The 17,429-nt window shown below is 43.4% G+C and overlaps 1 protein-coding gene across 8 annotated transcripts in view; it reads left to right on the forward strand.

Moving 5' to 3' along the window:
* LOC101041957 (paternally-expressed gene 3 protein) overlaps positions 1–17,173 on the forward strand; it is a 29,385-nt gene extending 12,212 nt beyond the window's left edge. For 7 of the 8 annotated variants that reach the window (XM_074385862.1, XM_074385863.1, XM_074385858.1 and 4 more), the window contains 7 exons: positions 2,646–2,808; positions 3,378–3,464; positions 4,416–4,499; positions 5,478–5,581; positions 8,546–8,648; positions 9,410–9,502; positions 9,670–17,173. In XM_074385862.1, the coding sequence (XP_074241963.1) occupies positions 2,646–2,808; positions 3,378–3,464; positions 4,416–4,499; positions 5,478–5,581; positions 8,546–8,648; positions 9,410–9,502; positions 9,670–13,637 (4,602 nt within the window). In that variant the 3' untranslated portion in view covers positions 13,638–17,173. Of the gene's footprint in view, positions 1–2,645; positions 2,852–3,377; positions 3,465–4,415; positions 4,500–5,477; positions 5,582–8,545; positions 8,649–9,409; positions 9,503–9,669 lie in introns of those variants that run through there. The other variant, XM_074385861.1, reaches the window with a different exon arrangement.
* The last annotated feature ends 256 nt before the right edge of the window (positions 17,174–17,429 follow it).

Genomic DNA, 17,429 nt, shown 5'->3' on the forward strand with positions numbered 1-17,429 from the left:
TTTCCTGTCTCCCACGTGGCGGTCTTTCGGTGGTCTCTGCCATTGGAATTATGCTTGAGCATTTGTCTGTCTCTGTTCTCTGCTATTGTAAACAGTGCTTCTGTGAATACACTTTTGGAGTGTGTATCTTTGTGCACATGGGCAGATAGGTCTGTGAGTTAGATTTCAGAAGTGGGATTGTCAAGATAGGGGATGACATTGTATTTATGTATTGATAATTGTTGGGTAAAATTGAGAGGTGTATTCAAATTGCAGCTGTAATAGCGTAAGTATTGGATCTAAGAGGTTCAAAGTTGATTCATTGGGGTTTTCTAAATTGACTTTCATGTCACCTGCAAATGGCCTGGTTAGGGTGTGACCATGGATTCAAGGTACAGTTGGTGAAGGCAGGGGAGTGGAGGAGAGCCTGGGCTTAGCATCAGTGTAAAGATGTCACAGCTGCCTGCACTCACTCAGTGGGCAGTACAGTCTCTAAAGGCCTCTGCTCGTAGTTGTGTTTAGTGTTTTAACTTTGAATTTATTTTTTTGACTAATACATGCTCATGATTAAAAAAAAATTCTCACGCCTAGTAATCCCAGCACTTTAGGAGGCCGAGGCGGGTAGATCACGAGGTCAAGAGATCGAGACCATCCTGGTCAACATGGTGAAACCCTGTCTCTACTAAAAATACAAAAAGTTAGCTGGGCGTGGTGGCGCGTGTCTGTCATCCCAGCTACTTAGGAGGCTGAGGCAGGAGAATGGCCTGAACCGAGGAGGCGGAGGTTGCGGTGAGCCGAGATCGCGTCATTGCACTCCAGCCTGGGTAACGAGCGAAACTCCCATCTCAAAAAAAAAAAAAAAAAAAATTTAAATAAAAACAAAAGGAGAATATACAGTGAAAAAATAAGTTGCCCTCCCTTTACTGGCCCCTAAATTCCCTTCCCCAAAGGCAGTTGCTATTAGTCATCATTAATAGTTTCTTACATATCCTTCTAGAAATCGTCTGTGTAAGCATATCTGTTTTTAGTGTCTTAGAATGCTATATACACAGTGCTATGTCTGGTTTTGCAGTTAACTATCTTAGAGATCATCTCCTATTTATTTATTTAGAGTTGCCTTATTTTAAAGGGTTTCATAGTAATTCATCACACGAATATAACATATCTTGTCTATTATCAGCAATACGTCAATGATTATATTCTTGTACATAGGTCATTACATATCTCTGAGGTAAATTCATAGAAGTAGAATTTATAGGAGGAGGAAGATACGTGCACTTCTAATTTTTATAAAATTTACATTGCCACAAGCAGTATATGAGTATACTTATTTCTTCATACGTATACAAACATAGGTTACCCACCTTTTTGATTGATTGTTTTGTTTCCAAAGCCCTTTCTTTACTCTCAAATGAGTTTCCTCTGCCGTGGTGGGAAGTAGCTCAGGTCTAATTTGATTTTTATTTTTTTAAGATTTTTATGTTAAAAAAAAATTTATTTTTCAGTGCTTTATTGACCAACGGCCAAGTTCTATTGGCCTGGTCAGAAAATCTTGAATGTGTTAAAGGAAGATTGTGTAGGTTTACTCTAGTCCTGAATTTCTTTAGGAAAAGCAATGTGTTTTATTTTTTTGGCACAGAAGTCAGCATTCACCTTGTGATGAGATACTTATGGGCATTTAATTATGGTCACATAATTAATTGTAGGAAGTCCTCCATCTCTTTTCTGTGCTCTGGAATGGTTTTTATAATACGGTAAATAAATATTTTATTCACAGAAAGTTTACTTGGGAAGTTGCTCTTTACATTATTTCAGCTTTTTAGATTTATTACCTGGTGGTCATATTTTTCTCTGCTTTTTGAGTCAGGTTTGGCTCTTTGTATTTTCTTTAAAAAAGTTGATTTCCTGTTGAACTCTATAAGCCTACTGTTCTGATATATAGCTTCCACCTGGGGTACTTTATGCTTCAATTCATGTCTGTTGGGGAGGGAAGTTCACATTTCTCTTGTGCCTTGCATGGGCAGTTAAGTCTTAGGTATCTTAGCTTATTTAAGCTTCACTGTTCTGAAAGGGATGAAGATGCTCTTGCACTCATTTCTCAGATTACAGAGACAGACCCTAGGGCATTAGACAAGTTGCCCATGGTCACTTAACAAATTAGTAGTAGAGCCGACTCCTCAAGAATAGGTCTGTGTGAAGCCTAGGGGGGGTCATGCTTGTAACTGCTGTGCTGAGGCCAACGTTGTGCAGTTGTTTGTGTGTCTATTTACCGGGGACTGTCATGTCCTAAAGCACTGTCAATGTCCCTGGTAGGGTGGCTCCCACTGCTGCCTGGTCCTCAACTTCTGGGACATGTGTGTGTCTCCTTAGGATCTATAGGTCCCTGAGTACTGACACAGGCTACCACGCCTTTCCTGTTGATTCATGTTTGGTTCTTCCAGTGAAAATTTTACTTAGGGAAAGTCACCAAACCTAAGAAGTCCTGGGCCCCAAATCCGTATGAGCTAGACAGTGACTTGACTAAGGAGCCAGGCGTCTTCATAGGAGAAGGCCCAGCTGACTCTGAATTTTTTCATCAGAGGTTTTGGAACTTAATCTGTGTGGAATTTCTTGGACCTCAGAAGACCCTGATCAAACTCCAAAACCTCTGCCTTGATTGGTTACAGCCGGAGACTTGCACCAAGGAGATCATCGAGCTCTTGGTCCCTGAGCAGTACCTGACCATCATCCCTGAAAAGCTCAAGCCTTGGGTGCCAGCAAAAAAGCCAGAGAACTGCGAGAAGCTCATCACTCTGCTAGAGAATTATAAGGAGATGCACCAGCCTGAAGGTGAGACTCTCCACGGAGTGATGGTGGTCAGCACAGGGCACAGGTATGCCCTGGGACTCTCATCCGCTGCATTTCCAACATGGTCTGGGCTGGTTCCCTCTCTGTCGTGGGCAGGGGTGGGGGTGTCTCATGCACTGTGGGATATTGAGCCTCATTGTGGTTTTCTGGGTATGACCACCAAAAGTATCTCCACATATGCCCAAGTATCCCCTGGCAGACAAAACCACCCAGGCTGAGAACCACTGTCCTGAGTCAGGAGAGGGAAAGGGGACACTTCTGTGAAAGGGAAGAAACCTCCTGTGGCTCCTGCCCTTTTGGTGTGGTGCACGAGGAGGTTGCCTCCCGTTTGTCTCGGGTGAGGTCAGGATGGTCACAGCCACCATACTCCCCCTCAGTTTTTAGGTGTCAGGAGTCGTTGGAAGCTACTGAAGGATTTTGAGCTCGCAAATGTCAGGATCAGGTCACTCCAACCCTATGTGTATGACAGGGAGATGCGTCTCAGCAGTTGGGGAGAACTATTGGGAGAATATGGGTCAGATATAGTAACTTGGCATCTGGTGTCCTCTCAGACGACAACAGTGACGTGACCAGCGACGACGAAATGACCCGGAACAGAGGAGAGTCCCCACCACCTCGCTCAGCGTATTCTTTCAGTGGTGAGTACCCATCCCCGTTGGCCACCCATGAGCAGGCACTGCCAGATGCTTTCGATGGAGGCACAGTGGGTTGGGGCCTCCACGAAGATGATCCACCACCCCCAAGTGGTCGGCTTCACTTAGATCTAAGGAGAGGGTAAATTAATTGATGGCGTATTGAGACGTTTTTATATCTAAATAGACACCTTAAATCAGCATCCCCAAACTACGGCCCGCAGGCCTCATGTGGCCCCCTGAGGCCATTTATCTGGCCCCCCACCGCACTTCAGGAAGGGGCACCTCTTTCATTGGTGGTCAGTGAGAGGAGCACAGTATGTGGCGGCCCTCCAACGGTCTGAGGGACAGTGAACTGGCACCCTGTGTAAAAAGTTTGGGGACACCTGCCTTAAATACTCAATATCATTTTATTGAATGATAGGGTATTGAAAGCTATTAGGAATTTGCAACAGGCAGCTTCCAGCTGTACCCCCAGCCTCTCCAGGAAGGCTTATTAAAGATGCGTCAGTGAGCATTTATAAGGAGCACTGCTTTCAAGGAGGGTGTGTGTGTTGTTTCTTGGGTTTTGGTTTTTCGTAGTAGAATAACGTGCACTTTAAGATGGGCTGCCAGACAGTAGAGGGTCTGCAGTCCATTCTCCTGAATGTGGACTTAGCCCCTTAGGAACTGGGAAGCCAGCAAGGAGTCTGAAGCAGAGGTTAGCTACTGGACTGAGCTTTGGAACTTGCTTTGAAGCAAGCCCCACTTGTGCGAAGCCTGCAGAAACCATGTTGCGGGTATAGGATACAGAAGGGGCCAGATGAGCCTGGGAATCTGGAGCCCTCAGTTTTGGATCTGTCTCCTTGCAGGAAGAGTAAGGGTAGCATCTCTTTCCTGAGGTGTGTTTATACACATACAGGGAAAACAGGTATATCGAAGTGCTTTGTTAACCACTGAAATGTCTCACTTGCTCAGGTGACCGGGATTGGGACCGGAGGGGCAGAAGCAGAGACAGGGAACCACGAGGCCGCTGGTCCTACACCAGGAACCCAAGAAGCAGTGAGTCTTAACCAATTTCTTTCTCAGTAGGAGGGTATAGCATATGTGCTGTGCACAGGTTCAAGGGGAAGGTGACAGACCTCGGATTTTCTGCTGCTCCATTTGGACTATATTCTGTTTCCCCAGAAGTTTAGTCCAAGGGTCCTGTTTGTGAAGTTCTACTCAGTACCACCAGCACAGGTTTCACCACCTAAATTACTGTTTGCTCAGTGTTCTTCTTAAGCTGGTACATTTTTTTTAAACTAAAAGTTTCTGTATAAAATACTATGCCACTGCAAAAATTGGAAACTAGTATAAAGTGCCATAGGCAGAAGACAAGAATGAAAAACACCTCATAACAATATTGTTAACTAGCAATGTGTGCCACGACTCCCTGCAGTGTTAGGGAAGTGCCACATGTGAGAACCAGGCCTGAGATTTTGGAAGGGAACCAATCATCACACCAATACATCGTTGGTGTCCATACTGCCAGGAATCATTTCCTGTTGCTCCTGGACTTGGAGAACACTGCTGTGGGCAGCAGGGCACCCCTAAAATTGGACAGGAGAAGAAAATCAGGAGTGAGTGACATCTAGTGATGGTTCACAACACATTAGGCACTGATCAGGGCCCTGATCCTGCGGGATGGTGCCTCTGATGCCATTTCCATGTTACACATTGCAGCTAGGGAGACCCAGAGATTGTGCCCGAACGATGAAGCTGGCGGGCACTGCACCTGGACCCACACAGCTTGGGCACAATCTGAACCACCTCTGAGATTGGGAGCAGAAGGATAAGGTGGGGCCCCTGGTCCTGCCCTTGGTCTGGGTTGTTGCAGGGCCACTGGTTTCATGGACTCCTCAGAAGGCAGAGAAGAGAAACAAAGGCACTTGGTCTCATATACCACACAGCGGGTTTCACAGTTGAATGGGCCGCCATACCTGGGACCTGCAGGATGGACTGGGCCCTGCTCCTTGTTGATGCCTTTTCTCTTCCCAGGGATGCCTCAGCGGGATCTTTCCCTTCCTGTGATGGCAAAAACAAGCTTTGAAATGGAAAGAGATGACGACACGGACTCCAGGGCCGATGAGTCCCGATCTCAGGTATGCTCAGGTTTACTCTGTTTCTAGAAAGGCCATCTTCATTTCATGGCAGAGATGCCTTTCTTTCCCCAGATGCTGTGTTTATTTGCCCCCTAGAGTGCCACTGGTTTGAGAGCCCAAGCACTCCAGGAGGAGCCCGGGCCCATCCCACAGATGACAAGCAGCCTAGGTTGCTGCTGCCTGTTTCTGTGTCGTCCGTGTGGTCAAAGGAGCTCCTGCCCCCTCAGCATGTGTGTCACTTGGTAGGTTGGTCACACTGGCCATTCTCTACAGGGCCAGGGAAGCAGAGTGACTCTGGGGATCTTTCTGGTCCTCAGGAGGGAGCCAGGAAAGCTGTGGGTCTGCAGAGTAGACTGGTGAGGGAGAACAAAGGCTCTGGAGCTGACAAGAGCTGGGTTCAAAGCCTGGCTCTGCCACTTGGTAGCTGTGTGGACTTGGGCCATTTACTCAACTAAGCTGAATTTAAGTTTCCTCATCTGTAAAATGATACAGGGATTGCTCCCAGGGCTGCTGTGAGAAATCACTCATACACATAGATAAAGTACCTGGCACAAGGTAGGCACACCGTTAAATGTTAACAATTATGGCAATTGTGGTTTAAGAGGCAACATGTACCAGGGAGATTCATGAAGGGGAAAAAAATGTGGGACTTGAGCTTGCTTTTTAGGCAGGAGAAGTCAGTTAGACCACCTAGACATGGTGGAGTGTAGAGGAGGACCCCAGCACTGACAGGACTCAAAGAAGGGAGGATCCATTAGGCTTGGCCTTCCTTTCCTTCACATATCAGTACCGACCCCATGTCAGACAGTGGGCCTAGGCCCTAGGCGGCACAGCAGTGAGCAACACAGAAAGGGGCCCTGCCCTTAGAAGCTTTTGACAGTTGTACAAGTAAATATTGACAGAAATGTTGTATATAACTGCTAATCATTCTCAGTGCCCTCAAGGAAAAATAGAGAGTTAGCAAGAAATTATAACAAGGGCCTTGATTTGGATTGAAGGGAAAGGTCTTGGAGGCATTAAGTTGCCGTGTAGAGCCAGGAGCAGGCTGGGTCAGATGTTGCAGGAGGGAACCCCAGGCATTAGGGAGGGCTCATCTAAAGTCGTGGGATAGGAACTAAAGGGTCAGGTGGCTGCGACACAGGGGAAGAAGGCTGGAGTCATGTGTGGGCCTGGCCACTGGTGTCCTGGTAGTGGGGCTTTGTCTTGTTTTGCTTTTTCAATGCCCGCCCTTGACAATGTGTGAAGAATTGGCATCCAAGCCCCATGTCTGCATAATCAAAAGTCTGAAAGCCACTGATTCCTACTGACACAGTATGGTAATAACACCAGCAGCAGATGACATAAACTACATTTTGAAGGTGTACAAAGCAGAAAATTCTCTCATCTTTTAGCATCACAAGTAAATCTCTTAATTGTTCACATGTAGGAAATGTTGTGAAAATTACATTGTGCCGTATTAGCATTGTTCTCAGGACAGCATCTCTTCTGTTGAACTTGATTGCAGTTTGTATACTTCAAGGTGTCATGTCGATTACAAACACAAAGTGAACAACCAGTTTAGGGCTGCCCACTTGCATAGATTTTAATTTCAAATCAAAGTGTGGTTTTTCTTTCATGTGAAAAAGAATTTCATCTATGGAGCTCTGCTTGATTTTCTTGCCCTATTAGTTTTTGTTGTTGTTTTTGCTTTCTTGTGACAGGACACAGGCAGTGCATAAATAAGACTTTACTCTTAAACCCAGATGCCCGTACCTCTTTTTCTTTCTTGGTAGATGTACCTTATTCAGCAAACCTTCTCTTTTTTGCTACATTTTTCATGTTGCTCAATGCCTCTTCCCAGCAATAGAACTATGGTAGATTTAATATCAAAACATTTGTATTTCCTTTACATGATTTTTCTTACTGTTTAATCAACACATCACATTGCAGAAAATCCTCACCCACAGTATTCCAAAGCAGACAGATTATCTTCTCCCCATTTTACAGGTGAAGAACCTTAAAGAAAGGTTCAAAAAGATTTCGGTTCCGAAGGTTGCATAGCTCATAATTGGTGCGGGAGCTCCTTTGACCCAGAGTTCTCTCCAGCTCCAAAGTCTATGGGCTTCCCACAGCACCATCTCCCTTCTCAAGTCTCTCTTCAGTCTCAGTGCCATTCTTCCTATAACCATGACTCCCTGAAACCAGTGATGTTCTAGTCAGCCTCTGGCAATAAGCAAAGGTCCTTTAGGATCCTGCGTATAAAGTTCTCCTGAGTAATGCAAGGAGTTTTTAAATTCCTTTTTAGGTAACTATCCATTAAAACAAAAAAGGCAATTATAAAAATGCCCTCAGGGCTTACAGTTATTCCTGGGTTATTTGGAATTTCTGCAAACTGGAAACTTCCTCAAGGTAGCCATGCTTTGCCATGGAGAAACCAGGAGGGAGGTTTAAGTCACATCCTCACCAGATGTCTGCTTGAGTGTGTCTTCTTTCTGTTCCTTGAGTACTCCATGTCTGTTTGATATTTAGTCTGTTTAAGCTTTCCCACCAATTCCTTTCTATATGAGTCATAATCTAACCCACCACTTAAAGCCCCACCTGCCCTCCACAAACCTTTGCTCACTGTTCAGGCCCACCCTGAACTGTCCCTCTACAAAAACCGTTTAGCACTTATTATCTGTACCCCAGTTTATTGTTTATTGTTCTCTAATTGTTTCATGAGTCTTTTCTCTCCAACCAAATTATAAGCTGCATGAGGGCAAGGAATATGTGTCATGCGTCTTTGGGATCTGCCTCAGAGTGTAGCATCAAGGTAGGTACGACGTAGGCCCCTAGTAACACTTGACTTGGATGACTCAGAACCCCAATATCGTGAGCACTTCTTATATAACTTCGTATATGTAGCTCCCATATCGCCAACGTTATTCTGTCTTTGGACATTGGTGGGGACAGACTCCATTGAGAGGTCTTTGTTTGCTGTTTTAGGATGCCGAATCATACCAAAATATGGTGGACCTCGCTGAGGACAGGAAACCTCACAACACAATACAGGACAACATGGAAAACTACAGGAAGCTGCTCTCCCTGGGTAAGCAGCTCCTTCTCTTAGTTACTGCCAGTCCAGTCATTGAAGCATTTTGTATTCTTGCTCCTTTTTAAGTTGGATGTTAGAGTCCACATTAGTATACCCTGTATTTGGACTTCAAGGGTAATAAGAAACCTTTGAAAGATTTCAAATGAGGGAGTATATAGTGAGATTTGTGTTTTTAAGAAATGCCTCTGGCTTTGGGTAAAGATGCATTGTACAGGGTGAGGACAAGCAGGGAGATGTTTTTTGCCACAAGAGTTGAAACTTTTTATAGAGCAGTAGCACTAGAGGTTTTTAAGTAGACATTCAGGATAGGATACTGAGTTCCCATGTGGACTTTCCTGGAAGTCATCTGCCCAAGTTTGTGGTAGATAGTTGGCCATGCAGGTCTATAAGGCCATGGGGCCTCAAGGAGGGAGCAGGTGGAGGAAGAGCAGTCATGAGGTAAGAAGAAGAAGGCCAGTGAAAAAGAGGACTTAAAAAGTGGTTACAAGAAGATAAAGACTACAAGACAGTGCACTGATTTCAGGGACATGTGGGGTCTTCGTACACATTTCTGAGCAGAGTTACAAGAATTACATGCAGATTGTAATGGATTAGGGAATAGGTAGTAGGGAAATGAGACAGCAAATGTCTTCTGACAGCCAAAGAATCAGAAATGGGCCACCTCATATTTAGTGGCTCAGTGAAAAAGGAAGACCAATTTAAGGATGAGTCTTGGTCTTCAGCTTGAATTTGAACCGTATTGTTCTTGTGACCAGGAGTGCAGCTTGCCGAAGATGATGGCCATTCCCACATGACACAGGGCCACTCATCAAGATCCAAGAGGAGTGCCTACCCTAGCACCAGTCGAGGTAAGCAGGAGGCGCATCTCACAGAGGAGCCACACAACCAGTAAGATGCTATCATAGAAACTTCTACACTTTCTATTCCCAAACATCATAGAAGGGTGTGCCCCTTCAAGTCCCACTGTCATTCTTATGGGGACTAGGGAGTATTTACATTTGGGGTTTCTTTCCAGGTCTGAAAACTATGCCTGAAGCCAAAAAATCAACCCACCGGCGGGGGATTTGTGAAGATGAATCTTCCCACGGGGTGATAATGGAAAAATTCATCAAGGATGTGTCACGCAGTTCCAAATCAGGAAGAGCAAGGGAGTCAAGCAACCGGTCACAGAGATTCCCCAGAGTGTCAGATGATAACTGGAAGGACCTTTCATTGAACAAGAGGGAGTCAGTGATCCAGGAGAGGGTTTATGAAGGGAATTCATTTAGGGGAGGCTTTAGGTTCAATTCAACCCTTGTTTCCAGAAAGAGAATTCTTGAAAGAAAGAGGCGCTATCATTTTGACACAGATGGGAAGGGCTCGACTCATGATCAAAAAGCCTGTCCCAGGAAGAAGCCCTTTGAATGTGGTAGTGAGATGAGAAAAGCCATGAGCATGAGCAGCCTAAGCAGCCTCAGCTCCCCATCCTTCACCGAGTCACAGCCAGTTGATTTTGGGGCAATGCCATATGTGTGTGATGAGTGTGGGAGGTCGTTCAGTGTCATCTCAGGATTTGTTGAACACCAGATCATGCATACTAGAGAGAACCTCTATGAGTATGGTGAGTCCTTTATTCACAGTGTGGCTGTCAGTGAAGTTCAGAAAAGTCAGATTGGAGGGAAACGTTTTGAATGTAAGGACTGTGGGGAGACCTTCAATAAGAGTGCCGCCTTGGCCGAACATCGAAAAATTCATGCTAGAGAGTATCTCGTGGAATGTAAGGATCAGGAGTATGAGGAAGCCTTCATGCCTAGCCCAACCTTTAGTGAGCTTCAGAAAATGTATGGCAAAGACAAATTCTATGAGTGCAGGGTGTGTAAGGAAACGTTCCTTCATAGTTCTGCCCTTATTGAGCACCAGAAAATCCACTTTGGGGATGGCAAAGATAATGACCGTGAACGTGAACGTGAACGTGAGCGTGGGGAAGCCTTTATGCCCAGCTCAAACCTTAATGAATTTCAGAAAATGTATGGTAAAGAGAAAATATACGAATGTAAGGTGTGTGGGGAGACTTTCCTTCATAGCTCATCTCTGAAAGAACATCAGAAAATCCATACTAGAGGGAACCCATTTGAAAATAAGGGTAAAATGTGTGAGGAAACCTTTATTCCTGGTCAGTCCCTTAAAAGGCGTCAGAAAACTTACAATAAGGAGAAGCTCTACGACTTTACAGATGGCCGGGATGCCTTCATGCAAAGCTCAGAGCTCAGTGAGCATCAGAAAATTCATTCTCGAAAGAACATCTTTGAAGGCAGAGGGTACGAGAAATCTGTCATTCATAGTATGCCCTTCACTGAATCTCAGAAGAGTCATACTATAACAAGACCTCCTGAAAGTGATGAGGATGAGAAGCCGTTCACCATTAGCTCTAACCCCTATGAAAACCAGAAGAGTCCCACTAAGGAAAATGGCTGTGAGGGGCAATCATATGAGAGATCTGTTATTCATAGCTTAGCCTCTGTGGAAGCTCAGAAGAGTCACAGTGTAGCAGGGCCCAGTAAACCAAATGTAATGGCAGAGTCTACCATTCAGAGCTTTGATGCTATCAACCATCAGAGAGTTCGTGCTGGAGGGAACACCTCTGAAGGAAGGGAATACAGTAGGTCTGTTATCCATAGCTTAGTGGTTTCCAAACCTCCAAAAAGTCGCAATGGAAATGAATTGGTGGAATCTAATGAGAATGGAGAATCCTCCATTTATATCTCAGACCTGACTGGTAAGCGACCGAAGATTCCTGCCAGAGAGAACCCTTGTGAAGGGAGCAGTAAGAATTACAACTACAACTATGAAGACTCAGTCATACGGAGTGTATCCCATGCCAAACCTCAGAAAGGTGTTCCTGGAAAGGGATCTGGTGAATTTAAGAAGGATGGTGAATTCTCTGTTCCCAGCTCAAATGTCCGTGAATACCAGAAGGCTCGTTCTAAAAAGAAATATATTGAGCATAGGAGCAATGAGACCTCTGTAATTCACTCTCTACCTTTTGGTAAACAACAAACACTTCGCCCTCGAGGCATGCTCTATGAATGTCAGGAGTGCGGAGAGTGCTTTGCTCATAGGTCTGACCTCACTGAGCACCAGAAGATTCATGATAGAGAGAAGCCCTCTGGAAGCAGAAACTATGAATGGTCTGTCATTCACAGCTTGGCACCTACTGACCCTCAAACAAGTTATGCCCAAGAGCAATATGCTAAAGAACAAGCACGGAACAAATGTAAGTTCAGCCAGTCCTTTGGTACCAGCAAAGACCTCAACACACACCAGAAAATCTATGACCAAGAGAAGTCTCATGGCAAGAAGTCTCAAGGCAAAAAGAACCATAGGGAGGAGACCCATGGCAAGAAGTCCCATGGTGAGAAGTCTAATGGTGAGAAGATCCAACGTGAGGAGACCCATGGTGAGGAGACTCACGGTCAGGAGATAATTGAAGACCCTGTCATTCAAGGTTCAGACATGGAAGAGCCTCAGAAGGATGACCCTAATGACACAATCTATGAATGTGAGGAATGTGGCCTGGGCTTTGTGGACCTCACAGACCTCACAGACCATCAGAAAGTCCACAGGAGGAAGTGCCTGGTTGACAGTCGGGAGTACACACATTCTGTAAGTCACACCCATTCCATCAGTGAGTATCAGAGAAATTACACTGGAGAGCAGCTATATGAATGTCCAAAGTGTGGGGAATCTTTTATTCATAGCTCATTCCTTTTCGAGCATCAGAGAATCCATGAACAAGACCAGTTGTATTCCTTGAAGGGATGTGATGACGGTTTTATTGCCCTCTTGCCCGTGAAGCCACGGAGGAATCGTGCTGCAGAGAGGAATCCTGCTCTTTCTGGGTCAGCCATTCGATGCCTGTTGTGTGGACAAGGCTTCATTCATAGCTCTGCCCTTAATGAGCATATGAGACTTCATAGGGAAGATGATTTACTGGAGCAGAGCCAGATGGCTGAGGAAGCTATCATTCCAGGCTTAGCCCTCACTGAGTTTCAGAGAAGTCAGACTGAAGAGAGACCCTTTGAATGCGCAGTCTGTGGAGAATCTTTTGTCAATGCAGCAGAACTTGCAGATCATGTAACTGTTCATAAGAATGAGCCTTATGAGTATGGGTCCTCCTATACTCACACCTCATTTCTTACTGAGCCCCTCAAAGGAGCTATGCCATTCTATGAATGCAAGGACTGTGGCAAGTCCTTTATTCATAGCACAGTCCTCACTAAACATAAGGAGCTTCATCTGGAAGATGATGATGATGATGATAATGATGATGAAGCAGCTGGAGCAGCAGCCCAGGAAGTTGAAGCCAATGTCCATGTTCCACAAGAAGTTCTGAGGATTCAGGGGTCAAATGTAGAGGCTGCCGAACCAGAGGTGGAGGCTGCCGAGCCAGAAGTGGAGGCTGCTGAGCCAGAGGTGGAGGCTGCTGAGCCTAACGGAGAGGCTGAAGGGCCAGATGGAGAGGCTGCGGAGCCCAATGGAGAGGCTGAGCAGCCGAACGGAGGGGCTGAGCAGCCAAATGGGGATGCCGATGAGCCAGATGGTGCAGGGATTGAAGACCCAGAAGAAAGAGCTGAAGAGCCAGAAGGAAAAGCTGAAGAGCCAGAGGGAGATGCCGACGAGCCTGATGGTGCGGGAATCGAAGACCCAGAAGAAAGTGAAGATCAAGAGATTGAGGTGGAAGAACCATACTATGACTGCCATGAATGCACAGAAACCTTTACTTCTAGTGCAGCATTCGGCGAGCATCTGAAAACCCATGCCAGCATGATTATATTTGAGCCTGCAAATGCCTTTGGAGAGTGCTCAGGCTACATTGAACCTGCCAGCACAAGCACAGGTGGTGCCGATCAAGCCGATGAGAAGTACTTCAAATGTGACGTCTGTGGGCAGCTCTTTAGTGACCGCCTGTCCCTCGCCAGACACCAGAATACCCACACGGGCTGACAGCATTGAGTAAAGGTTAGAAAACCTTCACCTAGTAGGACTTGACCCTTACCAAACCACAGAGAATTCAAACCAGTCCATGATAATATCAGTAGGAGACTTAACTTAGCATGTACACACCTGACTTAACATAACTGAACTCAGATTGAAGAGAGACTAAATACAGAGATTTCAGTCTTAAGCTTTCCCCTTCAGACATCAGTGTCTACATGTGGGAAAGCCACAGCACACATCTTACCTTTCCAAGTAATCAGATTGAGAAAACCCTATGAGTATTCTAGACTACAAAGATTGCCCCAATGAGCTGTAAATGACACTTGCATAACTGATAATACCGTGTTTCCTGAGGTGTATATAAAATAGCAAATTATGGCAGAACAGTGATCACATGTATTTGGATTTAATATGATACACAGTTACAGTTTACTGTGCAGAGGTACCTTACCTGGTACTCTGAATTTGGTTTTTTTTTTGGTGGTGGGGAGGAGGAGGAGAGCAACAAATTTGAATATATTTCTAAGTGTCTTAGATCCTGAGAAAGATTTATTGTGCATTATTTGAACCCCGTCAGTATCTTTTTGAGTAATTGTTTTGTTCCTTACCCTTAAATAGTCTTGTGAAGGTGTAGGCATGACAGATAACATGTCTTTTACTCTTTGCTGTTTGAAAACAGAAGTACTTTGAGCTTCTTTCTGCAGCCATTTCGTCTGCACCAACACTTTGGAACCTAATACTGTGTAAGGCTTTATAATATATGGATTGGCCTTTTTATGACCCAAATTGATTGGTTGCCACATTGTTTGTATGTGTCAGTGGTTCTCATGCAAAAATATTACAAGTTTGTTTTTTTTAAAAAACCAACTCAATATGTGTTTGATAATAGTGAATTGATAAAACCCGAAGCTTTTCCCTGTAAATCTTACATCTTTGCCTTTAAAGAATGGGTTACAACCATCACTAGATCACAGTAGTGCCTAATGAAGGTTGAGAACCGTAGGAGAGGCTCTCATGCTGTAAATAATGATGCAGGCTAATGACCTTTCATCACTTTCTTTGTGCGCTTCCTGCCTTAAGTGACAAGTAGCAACATGGCTTGGGTCCCCTGTGCAGCATCAGCATATGCTGCCACAAGTCAGTTTGCACCCTAGGTGCCCAGGAGCTAGTATCCTTAGATCTTTCTATTGCTAACTTAATTCTCTTCATTTATCTGACCCTCTAACTCCATGTCTAACTTGCATTTTTAAAAAAATGCTTTCTTTACAGTCAACCCAAGCTTAACATGGACTCAGGTTCCCCAGCAGCCTTAATTTGTTTTGTTACCATCTGTTTATTCTTTTTCAGCTTTCCTAGCATTTCTGAGTGTCATGTTCGTCTGATCTTAGCATTCCCTTTAATTACAAATTGACCTCACAGCTTGAGGTTTCCTGTGTCCTATTCTGTGGACTACCTGTGCTCCTTTGCTTCCCCTCCCTTTGCCTAATGACTATATTAAGAGATTTTTTTGGCCTTGAGTTGGCTGATAAAAAAAAAAATTAAAATTTAAAAAAAACTAAAAAAAAGATTTGCAAAAGATAAGTGTAGATCATTTGAACAAGCAAGATTAAAATAACCCACTGGGGGAAATGTGTCTGAATCTTACTCTTCTAGATCTGCAGGATTAGGGCTTGGGAGTATGTAAAAGATGCAGAGTGCCAAAGTTTAGGAAGATTGTAGAGCTGAGAGCAAGAAGCAGAAATGAGTAAGCCAAAGAAGGGAGTCCTAATGTATCACCAGACCTAGGAGGGGAGAGGCGACAGACAAAAGAAAACACCAGAGGCAAAAACTGGAAGGCCAGGTTGCCTAGAATGAATTGAGTGGGGTGTCCTGAGCAGTTTGGAAAAGAAGGAGCCTTTGATGGCATGGTGTAAGTGAGGACTGGCTGCGTAGGAAGACCTGAGGTTGGAATGGGTGTCAGGAAAGCTGAGGGGCAGTGAGGTGTACTACACAGGAAAAGGACTTTTGAAACAGGAATGAGTGTTGATGTCGGGGTGAACTTTGTAGGTTCATTACTTGGTGTTAACATTGTTGGCAGTGTTAATTTGTAGGCCCCTTTCAGAAAGCAACTTGCCAGAAGTCAGGGTATCTGTTCCAACCTTAAGTTAGTGAAAAGATAGTGACAGATGGTAAACAACAAGAGAATGAGTGTGTAAACCTATCTATGGACACTTATGCAGCTGTTTAAAAATGATAATCATGAGTTAGATAGCAACATGGAAATATATTTACGGAATATTAAGTGTGGAGAAAGCAGGACACGAAAGTATATTTATACTGCAGTTATAACTGTTTAAAAATGTATGCTTATAGTCAAAAGCTGTTGTGGTGTTGTTGTTGTAGGCTTGTAGTTGAGCATTATTTTCTTAAATTTCTTGAGTGTTCTTTATGGTAGTGTTACTAAAAAGTTTATGATCACATTTCCATTGTGAACATAATTTGAACTCATTATCACACACTTGGAAAATACAAAAAAGTGGAGGAAAAAATTCATATTCCCACTATCTAAAGACATGTATACTCTTCTCTATCTTGTTTATTCTTGTTTCTGTGCACAAGTTTATAACTGTTGAAATATATATTCAAATAGCTGTTATGTTACTTTTGTGGAATTATGGTTACTTTTATCTTAATTTTTTCAAATGCTCCTTATAATAATGTCCTTATAACAGTGTATTATGTCTCTATTGCGTGCGTAATACATACCCAGAGGAAAAATTAGAAAATACAGTAAATTATAAAAAAAAAAATTACCCATATTCCCACCATCCAACAACTACTGCTAACATCTTGATCTATTTCCTCCATCTTGTTTCAGTGCACAAGCTTGTGATTATAACAGTTTTAAATATGTGTGCATAAAGTCTAAAATGAAAAGATGTGGAAAATAACTAATACAGTGTTGTCATTGTGGGAATTTGGTTAAATATTTTGTCTCAAATTCCTTAAATAATCTTCAGTGTTTTGGTGATAAATTTTATGTGTGTACTTTTCCATTACAAATATAATACGTACTCACAGAAAACTGGAAATTCAGTAAAGAAAGGAAAATTCATTCATATTCCCAACACCCAACAACAATTACTGTTAACATCTTGATCTGTACACTAGTCTGTGATTATTAGGTTGTTAATGATAAGTATGCATAAGTGTCAAAGATGGGAAGAAAGATGGAAAACAACAAATAGTTGTGTGGTTGTTGTGGGATTATGGTTATTTTGTCTCGGTTTCCTTAAAAGGTCTTCATCATTCTAGTGTTTTGGTAGTCCACCTTTATTACATATATCTCCATTATATATGAAATATGTGTTCATTATAGAAAATTTGAAGTTACAGAAATGTAGAAGAGAAACTCACCCATGTTTTCACCATCCAAAAACCATGGTTAACATCTTACTTCATCTTGTTTCTGTGCACAGGTTTTTGGTTTGTTAATATGGTTGTGATCATTCTATCTATCTGTAATAGTGTCAACAATAAAAATAAAGTTAAAAATAAATGTTTCTCAGTCTCTTCTTTTGTCTGTTTTGTGTTTGGGATTGTTAAATATGTTCTTTTCTTGAGATACAAATCCCAAAACTGAGCCCCTCCTTAAGCCTAAAAAGTTTGGTTTACAAATCTTACTGTATTTTTAAGTATTATCTATTTCAACAATTAATTCTAAGGGATTTTTAAATACTGTTTGATTTCGCATTTTTATAACTGCCCTTTAAAACACATTCCAGCAATTTTTTTAAACTTGATAATAACCACAAGTAT

The sequence above is a fragment of the Saimiri boliviensis genome, chromosome 14 (assembly GCF_048565385.1).
Source record: "Saimiri boliviensis isolate mSaiBol1 chromosome 14, mSaiBol1.pri, whole genome shotgun sequence".
In the NCBI taxonomy this organism is placed as follows: domain Eukaryota; kingdom Metazoa; phylum Chordata; class Mammalia; order Primates; family Cebidae; genus Saimiri; species Saimiri boliviensis.